Below are 16,553 nucleotides of genomic sequence, written 5' to 3' on the forward strand. Positions count from 1 at the left end.
AGAAATGAAAATCAATTTCTAATATCAATAAACAAGACTCGTGTTCGCAAACAATTAGGTTACACATGTCACAAATTGTGTAAATCCGAAATCTTATCACAGCATTATTTCCATGCTAATATTGAATTTTGTTTATTAAAACAAGCTGTTACGGTATTACACGAATATAGAGAGAGTATCACTTTATGGTACTACCATAAATTAAGGGTGAGTATCAGTTTATGGTACTACCATAAAATACCATAAACTACATTTTTTAAAACGAAGCAATTTTTTAGACAAACCAATAAAAAGATAGTGAAATATTTAACTATCCCATAACTCCATATTTATAAGACTAATTTAAAACAAAAATATTGTTTTTAGGTGCAACGAATACAAAATATCCTGTAACCCATCATTAAATGTTTAGAAATATTTATCTTCCAAAGCACCTTAAAACAAATTTTGAAAGTTTTTATTTATTCTATTATAAGAACTTTAACTTGAACTTTTGTCAATATATAGGTATCTACATGTGGCCCTAAAAGGTTCTGATGTGGCATATGAGTGTTTGAATGTGAAGACGGTGAAGATGGAAAAATAAAAAGGAAGTAGATATCTACACCTGTTAGGAGTGTGTTAGGCGTGGGCAAACAAAAAGCACGGGCCCTTGAGCACGTTCGCTTCTGCATTTAGCGTCGCGATGCGCGCGGGCGACAATAAAACGAACGCGCCGCGCGAAGAACGCACAACAATGTTAAGTCAAACGAGACATAAACGAGACTTTAAACTAACAACACTATTAATGCGTTAAGCACTAGACGATGGTAAGTGCTTATTAGGCAAGTAAGAAGTAGTAGATACCTTGGTACTAGTACCTACCTATCTGTGCATATTGATTGTTGATGATCAAAAGAATTAGCTGAAGAAGCAGATAAATTTTATGTCAATAAAAATATTAAATAACAAAATATTTGAATTGTTTTACTTAAATTAGAATTCAAACTTCAAAAATACTGTAACTAAATTGTTAAACAAGTAAAAAGTTAATTTCTTCATCAACCAACAATCGAAACACACATAAACACTGCAAAAACGACACGTTTTAATCCGGTAACTTTAAATTGTCGCCATTTGTCATCAATTTGTTAGCATTCCGAATGAGTATTCCAACAAGTCGAATGTCGAAAATTGTCCCACTCAATTACTCGTTGTGCGCGTTTTTCGCCATTAGCCGTGATCGACGATCGCTTTCCACCGGCCCTCCACAGCGTGCTGCTGCAAAACAAAATTAAACTTTTCGCCAGCGTATCGATGATGACCGGATGGAAAAACCACGCGCGCCGACGAGGGCTAATTGCACGCCGTGTGCAAAAAAACAATCGAGCTGCTAATTGAAAATAACGAATTACAACCGATCGGCTGACATTTGCCCATTTGCGCACGCACACTCAAACAATCGCAGCAGAGAGGAAACCGATAACAGCGGGAGAAAAAAGGGTGCGAATGCAATAAATCGCATGAAAATAAAGTGCGCACGATTTTTACTACGGGCGCAAATTGCAGCCGAGGGCAATTAAACGGAATTAATCGAGTTTAAACAAAAAAAAACTCAATAATACAAATCACATGACAATAAATAAATTTACAAAAACCTGCAATGCGACAAATTACGAATTAAAAAAATTCTGGAAGCAAAATAAGAAAATACTTAAATATGTAACAAATTCGGAAATATCATTGAATCAACCGGAAAGATTACGTTATCCATTTTCATTTGAATTTTTCTAATGTACCTACCTAAAACAATATCACAATGACAAATTTTGATAATTAAATAAAAAATATTATCAAACTTAGTGAAAATATATAGGTATTTAATTTAAATAGTAATTTAATCGATTGTAATTTTGTAATCAACATGCTGATGAGAACGCGTTAATTTAAATTCGCACCGAGCGCGAAAATTCAAATTAATGCGCGAATGATGAAAACGAACAACAGCGATAATATTAATGACGTTCGATGATCACCGCCAAATCAGTCCATTATTAGGCTTGCATTGTCGAGCTAATTAAAAACACTATATCCGTCGCGCCATTCTGCCATCGGCATGTTTACGATATGAAAACAAACGCGCATTAATGCAAATCCCAAATTAATACTTATACAAAGTGTTAACATTTTGAAAACTACAAAAACAATAAAACTTAACATAATTTTCTTACTTATAAAAATATTTAACTTTTTTTTAATTTTGAAGAAAAAATAAACAAAAATAATGAAAAATGATATAATTGTTATTGAAACAGCCAATATAACTGACATATCATCATCGTTGGTAAACGACGATCAATTAAAATAATTTTAATGTGACAGATGGGGCGGGCGACTGGCGGAGGCAACGCCGAATTGTCAACAATCGATCATATGCTACTGTGTGCACACGGCAGCAATCGGCCAGTGCGCAAACACTCCACACAGCGAAAAGCATTCGCAAAATCAACGCAACAACGCGCCATCGGGTCGCGATCATGGATAAAGTGCATTTTAATGCAACTTATTCGCTTTTAATACACACACGCACATTATCTACACTCATAATATATAGGTAACTAATTAAACAAGCAGTCAATCAACTGTTATCTAATATTCCATCCTACCTACCAACATTTTAAGTCAATAAACTAAATCCGTTTTAATAAGTACGATGAATTATTTAATTTATAAATAAATAATTGCACACAATTGTGCTCACACTCGAGGTGGAACGATGACAAACACACGACACGATTTTTTTTCGATTAATTTGATCGATTTCGATCTAATTCCCACTGCAAACACAACATACAACTTAATTACATCCTAATGGTTGTAATCAGCACTTGACTCGAGACGGATTTACAATCGAGTTGAGTTCACATCGACTTTAAATCCAATTAAATAAAAATCAAACAGTTTTTGTCACGTATGCACTAACATTTTTCGCACGCAGTAAAGAAATAGGTTAGGTTAAGTTGACGTAGATACATTAAAGTTAGGTTATAGGTCTATGTGTGGTTGCGTGCGTGAACACATGTCGCGTCATTATCGCGATTGTTTGCAATTCATTACCTCGGACGCAAAGCGGCTAATTAACAAACTAATTTGTTGACTGGCGTCCCCCCGGCAGCCCGCGCCGTCAAGATGTTGGGCCCGCGCACTTACGCGCGCGCGATCCGATCGGAAATCGATGGATATTTGCCTCTGTCAACAGATTAACTCATCATTAAGCGCAGTCTGCAAGAGCCGAGCGCAGTGCGCACTAATGGATTGCAAACACACTCGACTGTCGCGGTGAATAACTCACCAGTCACGCGGCGACGTCTTTGGAGACTTTTGTGGAATGCTCGCTTCGCGGAAAAGTTGAAAAAACGCCGAACGTCACTTAACTAATGACTAATTATTATTTCAATAATTTTAAGTAAAAAAAAAACTTTGATTTGATTTGATTTAAAAAGTTACCGGTTAAAAAGTATCAAAAAATAATAATTTAAATTTTAAATTTTATCAAACTTTTAAAAAATTAAATTTTTGACATTTTGACAGAATCCTTATCAAAACCACCCCCTTGTATTCTTTGATTTTCCATATGCTTCATATGCACCCATAAAAAAGTTTAAAATTTACAAAAAAAACTTTGAAGGTGTTTATAGCGCAGATCTGCCCGTGTTCTTCTCCACCCTCACGCCGAGGGTGCACGACCCCCCTCTCGCAGCTTTCCGGAGGCGGAGCCGCACCGAAAGTTTCCCGCCAATCCGGAAAGCGCGGGCCGCGAATGTGCGCTTTCGCGTCCGCAACTCCGCACCTCGTCGAGTGCGCACGCCGCGCGCCCCCCGCGTAATGTACACCGTGTCTAATGTCGCTGTAATGTCAGATATTATTAGGATAATACTTTTCGAATCGTTTAGTCCATCGACGCCTCTCGCGTCGGCCGTTCCATACAATCGACCGACACTTTATCATAAACCATCCAGGCCCAAACATATTAAATCTTAAACAAACGTGTTCAAATAGTGTTTTTGTGTAGGAAAAGTGATGAAAAGTGCCGTCAAAGTTGAGAGTATGAACTACGACGAGATACCGTTGAATATGGACACCAAACTGCAGGTGCAAGAGAAGAAAGGCTCTTTTGTATAGACGCTTTACTTCGGAGAGATAGAGATGAACGAGATAGAGCACCAAGTCCAGTGGACACCACGTCGAGGAGTGTATCACCCACGTCGTCGACGAGAAGCCGCAGCCCGCCAATATCACCCGGAAGTGAAGAAATTCCACCGTCGCATTTTGTACCACGGCCAGGATTGCTCGGACACGTGTATCCTAGCAATGGTGGGTTCTATGGGTATCCAGCACACCAGCAACCACCGCACCATCCTCAGCAGAGCTCGGCGTTTCACAGTCTCGAAAACGGAATGAAGATGCAATTTCAGAATCACAGCTATAACCAACTCCAGCAGATGCATATTGAGTTTCTTGCGACGCGTATGTGGCCCATGGGTCGGTTACCAGATCTTGCAGGTAAGAAATATTAAAACAAATCAATTTTTTTAAATTTTTTGTTAAAACTAGTTTTGTTGAATTGTGATTTAAGTCTATAGTTTCCGGTTTGCTTCGTATGCAAATCCGTTGTTGTTGCGCGCACAAAAACGAAGTTAATCAAGGAGCGTTTTCGCGTGGCATGAATTTTCATGCGGCCCGGTGAAAAAAAGACACCATTTCGCGCACACAACACTCGTCATGTCGCCGAGGGCCCGCGCGCTCCAGCTCGTAATCCGTTTAGGACTTCGTTAAGGCAATAAAAAACCATCCGAACAAAACATTGACAACACATTGCGAACAGATCCGCACGAAAGGGATCTCCCAAATCGAGTTAGCTAATTGCAGGCAGCGGGAGCCACAGCAGCAAGAACCGTGAGGGGGGTGGGTTCACGTTTTGCGGATGAGCAAACGCGGAGACAAAGACAGCATTGTGCGCGCAAACAGGAGAAATACAATCGGCGAAATTCGCTGTTATCACGCAATCAACAAACGTGATAACATTCTCCTCCACTCATCCCCTGTTTTTCTCTTAAGGGTTGAAATATTATTTTGTTGAAAATAATAAAACAGACAACTAAGATTTAGATTTACGGTTAGTTTAGCATCGTAACTAAGGATAAGATGAATTATATGTGTGGGTGTTTGTAAAGGTAGTGGATGAGTAGATGTAAGATGGTGAAATGGCGTGAGACGTCGAGATGGCAGGTTGAGAGCGACCTAATGTAGTGCTGATCATGTTAGAATGTGTTTACAGGGCCAATTTACAATCGTCGAGTTTTACCTCGCCGAGGCCCAGCGCGTTCTCCTTCGATTCCAGGCATTATGCGCTAGTCGAGACGCGTCCACCCTCCACGGCCCACAGTTAAGGGTTGGGGGTGGCTCGTCAAGCCGGAGCTCGGCGCTTCTGTTTGTCTTTGCAATCAGCCGCTCGCTTCGCGATCTATCCTCGACGTGGATACCGACATTTTGCGTGACAAATCTGCATATTAACGATTTCACCACTTCCTCCATATCCGGAGATTTAAAATTTTCGAAATTTCAACGCGCAAAATACAAAATAGGAAAAATAACGCACACGATTAATGTGCAATTCGATTATTGCCGGAGTTAAACTTTGCGCACGTAAAAAACTCGGATAGAAGTCTCAGAGTGCGCTCGCTAATGCCCGCCATTTATAAGCATCGAGCGTGCACATAACCTCCATATATCAGAAGGCAATCGGCGTGCGGCGCCGGCTCTGGAGGGCTTTAAAACATTCCGATGATCGTTTTCCCGGGGCGTGATTTACGGCGCACCGGATGGCGGATACCAATCCGGGATACTCAACCTGCACCATCCCAGCACCCCTACAACCCCGACACGGTCTTTTTAAACGCTCATCCCTTACTTCTTACTCGTTAGACCTTCTGCCATCCGAGGCACGGAAACGGAAACTTTTCATATTTATCTTTTACGATTTTAATCCGATCTTTTGTTCAACTTGTGCTGGCTGGGGCGGAAAAGTTTCTTCGCAACAGATTACTTCTGCGTTTGTAGGTGCCGAGGAAAGCCGACAATTAAACCGATAATTTATGGGCGATTGCTGGGTCTCGTTTCGGGGTGCCCGATGGCGCAAATCACGAGTGCGGTCAGAGAGGGTGCGTACACCCACACATGATTTAGACAAATTCGTATCAATTCGTTGATGCACGCGCGCCGGACACGCGTCGACACTTCTAATTGATTCGCGCCCATTATGTTTATCGAACGCAATTAGGCTCGATTTAAGCTCTAACACTATTCATTCAGTCACGCAATGCATTAAATTTTATCACTTGAGACTTTATGCCAATAATTCCATTCGCTTTTGTACAATTCCCTTGCGGAATTAGCGTTAAAAGCTTGAAAAATAAATTTTCAAAGATGTCTTTTTACTTTTACTTAAACGACTGTTGTTTTTGTTGTCTGTCGTTTTCTGTTTTATTTTTTCGCTCGTCTGTTTTCGCCTCGTTGAATGTAATCCATTTAGAAGATGTGCTCTCCCCCTGTTATCACCACTCTTATTTTCGATGCCAATTGGATTGGATTATTGCGAGCTAACTAGCTGCACCAACAGCGCTAATGCTCATGTGCGCCAACAGTTTGCAATAAACAGTCGGCCGGCAATAAGTATAATTGCATTACGCATTTTTCCCAGTCGCCACGCCGAGAACACAAACGTTTTGCGTTGGTTTTAAGGGGGCGAAAAGCACCCAAGCCAAAAACCAAGCGTCAGAAAGCAACCCCTAACCGCGCGGAACGAAATGGAATGCTAATCGTATCTAATAATATTATTGCTTACAAAATAACACAAAGAATAAAACCTGAAGATAATTTTACGCACTATAGGTACCTATTTATTATGTCAGTGTGGATATACGAGTAGTTTGTTGATGAATTAATTTTTAGTGAAGTTTGAACAAAATGCATCAAATTTATCACACTCGCCGCTGACAGAAATCCGCGCGTTAAATGCGTGTTATGACCCGCGATGAGTAATAATTACACATCGGCTTAATATCGCGCTGACTGGTGGGTAAATAAAGCGCGATTTCGCCCTCGGCGCGCAGCGTCCACAATGGAAACATGGAAACATTCGCCAACATGCTAACTTGCTAACACCAAGAGTGACATCTTTGCTCTTTGGATGTCGCGCGCGCTGACACCCTTGCCAGTCGGGCGTTAAATTTTATGGGGCGAGCGCGGGTTTGTTTATATTAGGAGCTATTTAGACAAATAGACCTGGCGGACCCGTCTTACGAGAGGGGCCGACTCAGTCGAGAGTGTAACACGTCGATTTAAGGGATGCAATGCGATTATAGCAGGTTGCCATCTGGCATGATTTTTATTGTCTCCCAAAACGCCGTAAATATGCTCGCTTAAAGCGATTCCGTAAGGTGCAACATGCAAAATGCGGCGGGTCACGAGGGGTTGCAATAGAAAATAGAAAATCGTGACATTTGGGCGGAATTATTTGTGGTCGCAATAAACGATCATGACATTTGGAATATGCTATAAGCTTACTAATGGCACCCAAATAAAACAGATCATCATTGAAATTGTATCCGAAAAAAATCGCAAGTTTAAAATTCGTTATCAACCTGCAAAGATAGATTAACAAAATGTAACAAATAATTCCTAAAATTAGGTAGGTAATTACTGACGCACTTCAATTTAAATCCCAAAGCAAATATCCCATCGAATTCAATCAGCGATGATAGTCCACATTCACACGTACAAATTAATTATCTCGAATGTGCGATTATTTAATAAACGCGTTGATTAAATTCGCCATATGCACAAAAACCACCCTTGAAACATGATCAATTTCCTAATATACCTACAAAAAGAGAAAATTTGCTGAAATGATAATTTGCATGAAATGTGAACGTAAAATCCGTTTTATTATTGCATTTCCGAGATTAACGCGGAAATTTTTCGCGTTCACAAAACTCGTCGAGAAACAAGCCCGCTCGCTCGCTGCGAGATAATCCAATTACGGCTCATCAAGAGAGAGCCGGGGCGCTTTTCGTCGCGAGCGCGCACACGCTCGGATGAGCTGCAATTTGCATTTAATTATCACATATAATTCGCATTAGAACAAGCCGGAGAAGCGGAAGGCGCGCTGCGCATCGCCCCGGCGACGACGACAACGAAACGGAAACGTTTTCGTTTTCATCCAATTTGAAACAATCGCAAACACGCGCGCGCTGTGCGCGTCAAGTTTCGCCGTCGAGCGTGAAACGTCGCTAATGGAATCGGGCGTCGCGTCGTTTGCGACAGCGACACGAAAATTTGAATACCTGATTCGTGCGATGTTGCATTAATCAGGCTATAATATCATCATCGGCAATCAAGGACTACCAGCGCAAAAAACCCGTGACAAAAAACATTGATGGAGAATTTAATTGGTTTATCTTTAGCAAATTATTTTTTTTCGTAAAAATTTTACTCAAATTATTTCATTAATTAATAATTAATAATGAAAAATATTAAATAAAACACTTTTAAATACATTTCATGTTATAGCTCATTTTAAAAAGTTATTCCAAGTTGTTATTGACTTTTAATTAAATACCAAAAGTGTTTGGAGTGTTTAAAGAGCTGGTAATGCTTCGTCCCGGTTGATTTGCGTCCCGCCGGCAGTTATAAACTAGTCATCACCGCACAAAGCGCGCGCGGGTATTCATTCCGAATCGCTCGAAGCGTTTGCGGAGAGCGCAAAGTGCGCATTTGTCGGCATCTCATTCATTACCGCGCCGCCGCCGCCAACCATGTGTGCGTATTTGTACACATCGCTCGTGCTCACACTACACTCACATCTAGTAAATCTATATATGTGTTGATGTGTGTGCGTAAAACGTTTTGGGCGAAAGGGGCGAAATTAGGGGTGTCGTTAAATGTATTAGGATATTAAATTATCATGACAATGGGGCAATCAACGATGAGGGGCAGAGAGAGAGGGGCACAGCGCCCCGCCGAGTGATAAATACGGCGCAAACATGCGGCCCCTCTTCGGCCACAGGTTTTCTACGCGCAATATGCCGCGGGTAACGCGAGTTGGTGACAAATTAGCACCACCATCAAATTCAATGACACAATAAGCTGCGAGGCGGTGCAACTACTTAAATACCCCCTCAACATATTCATAATGTATGCCAACTATGAATAATTAAATAAATACAAGGGTAGTAGGCATTCAAAAAAGTGGTGCAATAAATAATAAAGTACTTACAAACACTTGAAGATAGACAATGGCAACAATGAATCAACCCTTTATTTTGGTGTAGTTTGTTTTTAACGTTCACATCAGTGGACACCTGAAATCATAAAAATTAAATTTGTGATTATTTTGATTGAGATTTCAAACACGTTTGTCTGTTGATTGCAGGTTGTGGTCCAGCGCATCATGCGCTTATGGGAAAGACGCGTCGACCACGCACGGCGTTCACCTCACAGCAACTCCTCGAGTTGGAGAAACAATTTCGTCAAAACAAGTATTTATCCAGGCCGAAACGATTTGAAGTCGCCACGAATCTCATGTTAACCGAAACACAAGTAAGTTTTTTTTTATATGTTAAGTAAAAATTTTGTCTAAATATGTGATGATGCATAAATTACGATTTGTCAAGATTAAATCATAATTTAAAGCGCGTTTTTGCGGTGAAATGCACACCTATAGCAAAACATGGCCGTCGTTAGTGTTCCGGCGGTGCTGCCGCAAAGAAAATCTAGCTGCGCGTGACAAATAGACGCGTCACACGCGCGCAGTTACTCATCGCAATCCTAAAATATCACTCTCGGGCCCCGGAACGTCGGCGATGTTTGTTTGAAGTTCGGCTCAGAGTTCAGCTTCGGCTCAGCGCGCCCAAACTCGACCGCCCCCTTCAAACCCACCCCCGGAGCAATAACTTTTCGCGGCGGCAATATAGAAGAAGTTGCAATTCGCAAACTGCAAACATTTCATTTTTTTTTTAAAAACTGAAATTTAATTTAAAATCTTTTGTTTACAGGTAAAAATCTGGTTTCAAAATCGTCGCATGAAATGGAAACGCAGTAAGAAAGCGCAACAAGAGTCAAAGCAGGCGATGAAGGAGTCCAGCGGAGGTGGGGGCGGCGGAGATGCAGGGTTAAAGTCGAACGGCAGCTCGGCAACGTCGTCGTACAAGAATAGCGTCACGTCGCAATCGCAGCAGCCGCCACCGCCGCAGCAACAGCAGCAGCACGACGGCGTCGCGCCACTGCACTCGCCCACGCAGCAACATCCGCCGCCCCCAACAGCACTGCCGCATCAGTCCGAACAAAATGGTGCGCGCAAAATGCCGGACGGAGAAGCATTATACCGACCCTACGTTGTCTAAAGCCACCCACATCACAAAATGAATCTCAAATTATTGCCATGCAATGTGTACGACTAAATAAAACTGTAATTATGTAATTAACACACAGAAGACATAAAGTTATAGCTATATATAATTTTTAATATCAATTGTACGTAAGTAGCATGACGTTTTGTATCGTTTCGTTTTAGAAATGTTCGAAATTTTAGTGTTTAGAGCAAGCAAATTAATTAAACATGGAAAAAAACAATATACGTAAGCTTTAAATGTTTCAGTTTGACGATTTCAGTTCGTGTGTTTGTGCCAAAACGTAAACGATTGTAAATAATTTCAAGTTCCTATTATAAGTAATATGTATGTGTTGATAATGATAAGATGCGCGAACGCGGAAAAATGTAAAAATTATCATGATAAACCAAGTCTCAGAATATAATAAATAAATAAATAAATTATTAATATTAAATATTGACTTTAACATATGCAACCCAATATGTTCCTTCTTTTATGTGCTAGCACGCATGCGCACAGCACGTTTGATACTACATTTAGTGCTAAATTATTTATGTAATCGAGCGTAATGCGGCCACTAGCATAAAAATAAAGTAATCGTTAAAGCTCAGTGCACGGCGCAAACGATCGGAAAACGAGCCGCGGAAAGCGAATAAACGCTAAATCGACGTCGACGTGCAGAAAGCAAGCGGACGTTTGCAACGGTGAAGAAAATACGCTTTTGCATTTATCGTGCGAGGAACGTCCGGGAAATGGCCAACTGGCCTGGGGAAGCGTTTTGAATGATTTGCGTTTTATGACTTTTATGTGTTTCTACTTGTATGTCGCTTACCGGCATTGAGGCGAACCTGCCGCTCGTAAAACTCGTAAAAATGAGACCGAACGACGTAAATGGCCGAGTGAAAATCATCCGCAATTGTAATGCGAGCATGAGTGTAATTTATTCCTGCCGATTTTGTTGCATTGCGGCACAAAAAGAAACAAATTAAAACAAAAAAGAAAAAAATCATAAGTAATTTATCTACTTAAATCTTTTTACACTAAAAATGTAAACATTCAAAAGCACTCGTCAAACACTCTCTTTAACTTCATCTTTAGCTTCCCCTATCGTTACCAATTTTCTTCATACGCCCGCACGACCCTCTTACAAATCCTCAAAAAACCTCAAAACCCGTCTAAAATCACCATCACCCGGCCTTTTGTGATACGTATGTGTGCTCCTGCGGTTTCTCGCGTGACGAGTTGTCGACTCACCCCTCACCCCGAAGGGTGGCGTCTGATTATGCAACGCTACGTCGTTTGCGCTGCGAATGAATTGTATGTATTACAAGCCCATATCGGCGACTGCGACGGCGGCGGCGGCGGGCAGGCGAGTTGAGCGCAATTTGCTAAAAGGTTTTGTCTAAAGTGGAGTTCGCGCTTAACTTAACAACTGATTCGCTATCATGTTTATATGTATGAGGGCAGGGCGGCGTGCTCCCGCCGCCGCGAGAGCAAACGCGAGCAAGTAGCATCTCTGCGGCAAAAGTAACGTCAGAGACAAGGAGCGAGCGAGGCAACGAACGCCGAAGAGGTCACAATTCCTTCTTTTTAGAGATATACAGTGTGGGAAAAACTCATTTTTGTCATATTATCCGCTCCAAAGTAATAAAAATACATTTTGATATTATTTTTAGTAAAAAACTTAAAAATATCAAAATAAAAATGATTTTTATTTTAAAATCATTACAATGGTTCTAAAGGTTTTAGCGTTTTCTTAAATTTTATTTTATTTTTTGTTTCGAATGGTACGTGACTCGCCGATTGTCGAACAGATCGCGATACTGATTATACTCAACGGTACAAATCTATCGCCCGTATTGGGGGAATGGAGAGCAAAAGACGCGGAGATATCGATAGCAATAAATTATGACTTTCCCGACCAAAAATTACGAAGATTGGAAGCAATCGAAAAGTTTTCCGCCAATCGGAGCGTCGTCGACGAATTATCATCGTTTACCGCCGCCGGTTCACCCGCTCGCCCCCTGTGGAGACTTGGAAATTTTCTCATTTTCCGCCATTCGATCGGCGGAATCGCGCTGCGAGTCTGCCTTTTTGGCACATCAACAAAAAACAACAAAGGACGAAACGACGCACTAACAGGCACATCATGGACACGCAATCTATCAAAAGTCGTAAAAACAAACACCGCAAACAAAACGAAATGAGAACGTCGCGTTCGATTTCATTCGGAAGCCGGGAATGGCGCATAAACAAAGTGTCATGTTAATACACATTATTTTTTGCGGCGTATTTTTTTCTGTTTTTATATTTTTGTGGTTTGGATAAAAGTTTCCGAGGGTGGTTTTCACGTTTCGCCCCCCAGTGAACAAACAGTGAATTCAGAGCGTTATTCAGAGTGTGCGAAACTAACTTGATACGCCTGTAAAGAGAGAACGTGCGCCTGTGAAACCGAGTTGAAACAAACGATGTCGATGTCGAATGGCAAATTGCGCGCGGACGGGAGGCGGGTGGAGGAAATCGTGTTCGGTGCGCGCCTAAAGTGATCGAAAACTTGTCCGCGACGCTCGCAATTGTTATTCCGGCGACGTTAGACTTCGACGGCGGCGGCGGCAAGTGCGCCGCTTCACGCGCCACTAGCTCGCCGGCTCGTTCGTCTCGTTGATTCGACAGCCGCCGCCGGGAAGCAATTACCAATCAACCGCCCGCTCGCACACACCACCGCCGCCGACGACGAACATCGAGCACAAAGCGGTATTTCGGCTCGTTTTCGACACAGATGGCAGACGAAATCGAGTTAGCAACATTTTTAACTGGGAAACTTGCCTTTCTTGCAGCCAACGGACGCCGGAAAGTTATCACATATCGAACGCACTAATGAAATAATACTTTCGACGCCAGCAACGCGCACACTGGCGTATGATTTGATTTTACCGAAGCAAAAATTCAGTTTTACACTGTGCAACGAACATAATTGAAGCACAACTGAAACTTGTTCACTTGCAAGCCAAGCAAATTGTTGCACGTAAAACTAGCGGTCAAAACAAAAACACTACTATCTCAAACACCACCTGCATATATATTTTACTGCAAAATATCACATAAATAAAACTCTTATCTGTTATTCGTATCAATCTAGCCTACACACATTCACTTACTAAATTGCAGATCTCACTCTAAAAGTCATACAGCATGCGCCATCTATCGTGTACTTCTCTAAACATGCTACAAATTTCTATCTAAATACAGCCGCTGTCAAAACCAGTCACCGCGGTCATATGACAAAAGACAACTGACAATCGTCAAAAATCACCTGCAGTGCTTGTTTGTTCGTTGTTTGTCGCACGAAATCAAAACATTCCCGCGGCGTGCACATTCGTTGCGCTAGATATAACGTTACCACACGTCGAAATCATTTCAAATTAACACGGCGCTGTTCTGCGAGTGCATTTATGACACAGAACGACTATGAAAGTCGTAGTTGGAAAAGTAATTGTGGTGGGTGATCAGAGTAAGTGAAATTCCATTGCTTTGTTTACGTCGTAACATAAAATCAATCGCATACCTATTTAATTTCTATGCCATAACAAATAAAAATAATTAACTTGGAAGTCTTTTGTTTTGATAAAAAATTAAAAGAATTTGTTGGTATGTCTTTATAAGAACAGACAACGCACTTATTATTCTGTTTATCAAATAAGAATTGTTCATGGCGTGTGCATGAGTCATTTCCTTGACAATTTCGTATTTATCCTAACTGGTTTTGCATATATGCCTATCAGCGACGGTAATTTACAACGAATATTACTCATTTGTCCGATCGATCGTGATATATCTAATTTTAACACGTATGTTTTCCATTTTTAAATTACTGAAGAATATTGGAACGTGATCTGAATGATATAATAAAACTATTTGTAATTTGTTCAGATGTTGGTAAGACAAGCATCGTCCTGCGATACGTGCAAAATGTTTTCCAGGAAGTGACGCAGCCGACGATTGGTGCCATTTTCACGCCATGTAAACTACAAATGCACGATGATATCTTAGTCAAACTGAACGTATGTATAACTTATTTGATTATTATAATCTTTATTTATCTATTTAATTCATTTATCCGTGTGAATTTCCTCTAATCATTAAAATGGTGAGGATTTTATGTGGATCCGATTGACATTGTGTAACTATCCATATTTGTATGGAAATGAAACCAAAACCAACGAATTACAAAAAAGTGAACCACACTAAAGTCGGGAAAGGACCAAGAGGCAGCGACTGCACTGCTGGAGGTATCAGGCACGACTGAACACCTGCTTGTTTCGGGCTCCCCTTTAAACCTGCGGTGTCCCGTGAAAAGTGGAGGGGGTAGGGAGACCCCCTGCAGTGACGCATAAAGTAGTGAGCGTTGGGTAATACCCGAGAAAACAGGATGTTTGTATCGCCTGCTCTCATGTTATTCCAATGAAGTCGAAAGGAGTCCCTAGTCAGTTGTAAAATATTTAAAATCATGACGTTGCGGTTTATAAACAGTGTAATTTTGTAATCTTCCGAGACGTTGCAAACAAGATTTATTTTCGTAGCGAATTTCTCAAATCCTCAAATGCGTTACACTAAATTGTAGGCGTCAAGTCATCCGATCGTGCATAAAACCCAACTGAATAAAGTTATTGGAGCAGAGCCATCATTAAAACGTGCGCCCAGTTTAGTTCAGTATGTAGTCGTAGTTGTAAAACTTAAAATAGTATAAGGGGATATATTCACTTTCGCCTTCCAATTAATAAAAAGTATTCTCATAGTTTATGTTCAAATAAACGTCAGAAAAAGGTAGTTTAGTTAATTTGTTCATAACTTAAACATTTTATTAACTAATGGTTTTGTGGTGTCTCAAATTTCTTAAATATTCGAAATGAAATGGTAATAAAACCCCTTTAGTCGCTCTGTTTGCTACTAAAATCTGTGCAATCACAAATTCAGCCCACCGGAGACAAGTTAAGTGCTCCGCCATGATCGACGAGCTCTTAATATCATCAAATCGCAGTACAAATTGCAATAATTCGCTGTTAAAGCTTCATAACTTACTTTACTCAGAATTCTCGCAATACCAGGCGCAATTTATGTAGTATGGTGTTCTTTTAATCTAGATATGGGATACTGCTGGCCAGGAGCGTTTCAAAGCGTTGACACCCCTTTTCTACCGCAATGCAAACGCTGGACTACTCGCCTTTGATTTAACACGCGTCGAATCTTTCGAAAACTTAAAAATGTGGGCGCATGAACTACGCAGAAACGTCGAGGAGAAGATGGTGCTATGCGTAGTCGCGACTAAATTGGATCTGGTCGAGCAGCGTGCGGTTTCGCGCAACGAAGGCTTTCAATTTGCTAATTCACTAGGCGCTGCTTATTATGAGACATCAGCCAAAGAAGATTCAGTAAGTATTTAAAAATAAATTATAAATTAATAATTTACAAAATTTATTCCTATTTAGGGTGTTGGTCAAATTTTTGAACACATAGCTCAGGGCCTGTTGAAGTCCTGCGCGCAAGGCGAAATAAACACCATGAAAATTTACGAAGGTGATGCGGATGCATTAATGGCACGCTCAAGTCAATTACAAGCCACCGACATCGGGTGGATTGAAGAACCTGGGGGAAGTATCACCTCAATCGCCCACGGGGAAGTTCATCAAAAGTGTTGTTATTGAATAATTCTACTTTAATTTAAATCAAATCTCTCTTGGTTGCTCACATATTGAACGAGTCTCTTATCGAATCATCCTCTCTTGCCATCTGTGTCATGTTTTAGCCTGCGATAATGATATCTGCGATGTTAGATTTTTATACCAAACTGTAATACCAAATCGTATTCGATTATTGCGCACGAAGTTGAATGTTTGTGTTCTGTGTATTGTATTAATAGAAGTTACAATTAAGTTTGTATTTTGTCACGGGTGCAAAATATTTTTATATCAATAAACTAAAATTATTATATAATAAAAAATGATTGTGCTACAAATGCAGATGGGGTAGAAAATAACTACTAACAAATCGAAATTCTAAACAAAAATGAAACAAAGATTTCCAAAATTAAATTCCCTTTAAAAATGCATAAATCAAATGCGTAAT

At 40.6% G+C, this 16,553-nt stretch overlaps 2 protein-coding genes across 2 annotated transcripts; both read left to right on the forward strand.

Moving 5' to 3' along the window:
* The first annotated feature begins 3,953 nt into the window (after window positions 1–3,953).
* LOC135801801 (homeobox protein Hox-B4-like) lies at window positions 3,954–10,832 on the forward strand. Its single transcript, XM_065315320.1, is given in 4 exon segments — window positions 3,954–4,147; window positions 4,150–4,542; window positions 9,473–9,639; window positions 10,095–10,832. Coding segments are annotated over 4 exon segments (996 nt in total). The 5' UTR covers window positions 3,954–4,059; the 3' UTR covers window positions 10,443–10,832.
* Window positions 10,833–13,748: 2,916 nt separating this feature from the next.
* Window positions 13,749–16,428, forward strand: LOC135801853 (uncharacterized). Its single transcript, XM_065315377.1, has 4 exons — window positions 13,749–13,941; window positions 14,361–14,491; window positions 15,572–15,859; window positions 15,917–16,428. The coding sequence occupies exons 1-4, from the start codon at window positions 13,899–13,901 to the stop codon at window positions 16,130–16,132; spliced, it is 678 nt and encodes a 225-aa protein (XP_065171449.1). The 5' UTR covers window positions 13,749–13,898; the 3' UTR covers window positions 16,133–16,428.
* Window positions 16,429–16,553: the final 125 nt, after the last annotated feature.

Source organism: Atheta coriaria, unplaced genomic scaffold, assembly GCF_025399875.1.
Source record: "Atheta coriaria isolate IRGN ID8LTWV9N9 unplaced genomic scaffold, Caltech_Dcor_3.1 hic_scaffold_13_pilon, whole genome shotgun sequence".
Classification (NCBI taxonomy): Eukaryota; Metazoa; Arthropoda; class Insecta; order Coleoptera; family Staphylinidae; genus Dalotia; species Dalotia coriaria.

Excerpts from the sequence above, each read along its gene's own strand:
- LOC135801853 (XM_065315377.1), top strand. The coding sequence starts at position 13,899 with ATGAAAGTCGTAGTTGGAAAAGTAATTGTGGTGGGTGATCAGA. Across the intron at positions 14,492-15,571 it reads ATATCTTAGTCAAACTGAAC|ATATGGGATACTGCTGGCCA; the intron begins GTATGTATAACT and ends CTTTTAATCTAG. Across the intron at positions 15,860-15,916 it reads CATCAGCCAAAGAAGATTCA|GGTGTTGGTCAAATTTTTGA; the intron begins GTAAGTATTTAA and ends ATTCCTATTTAG.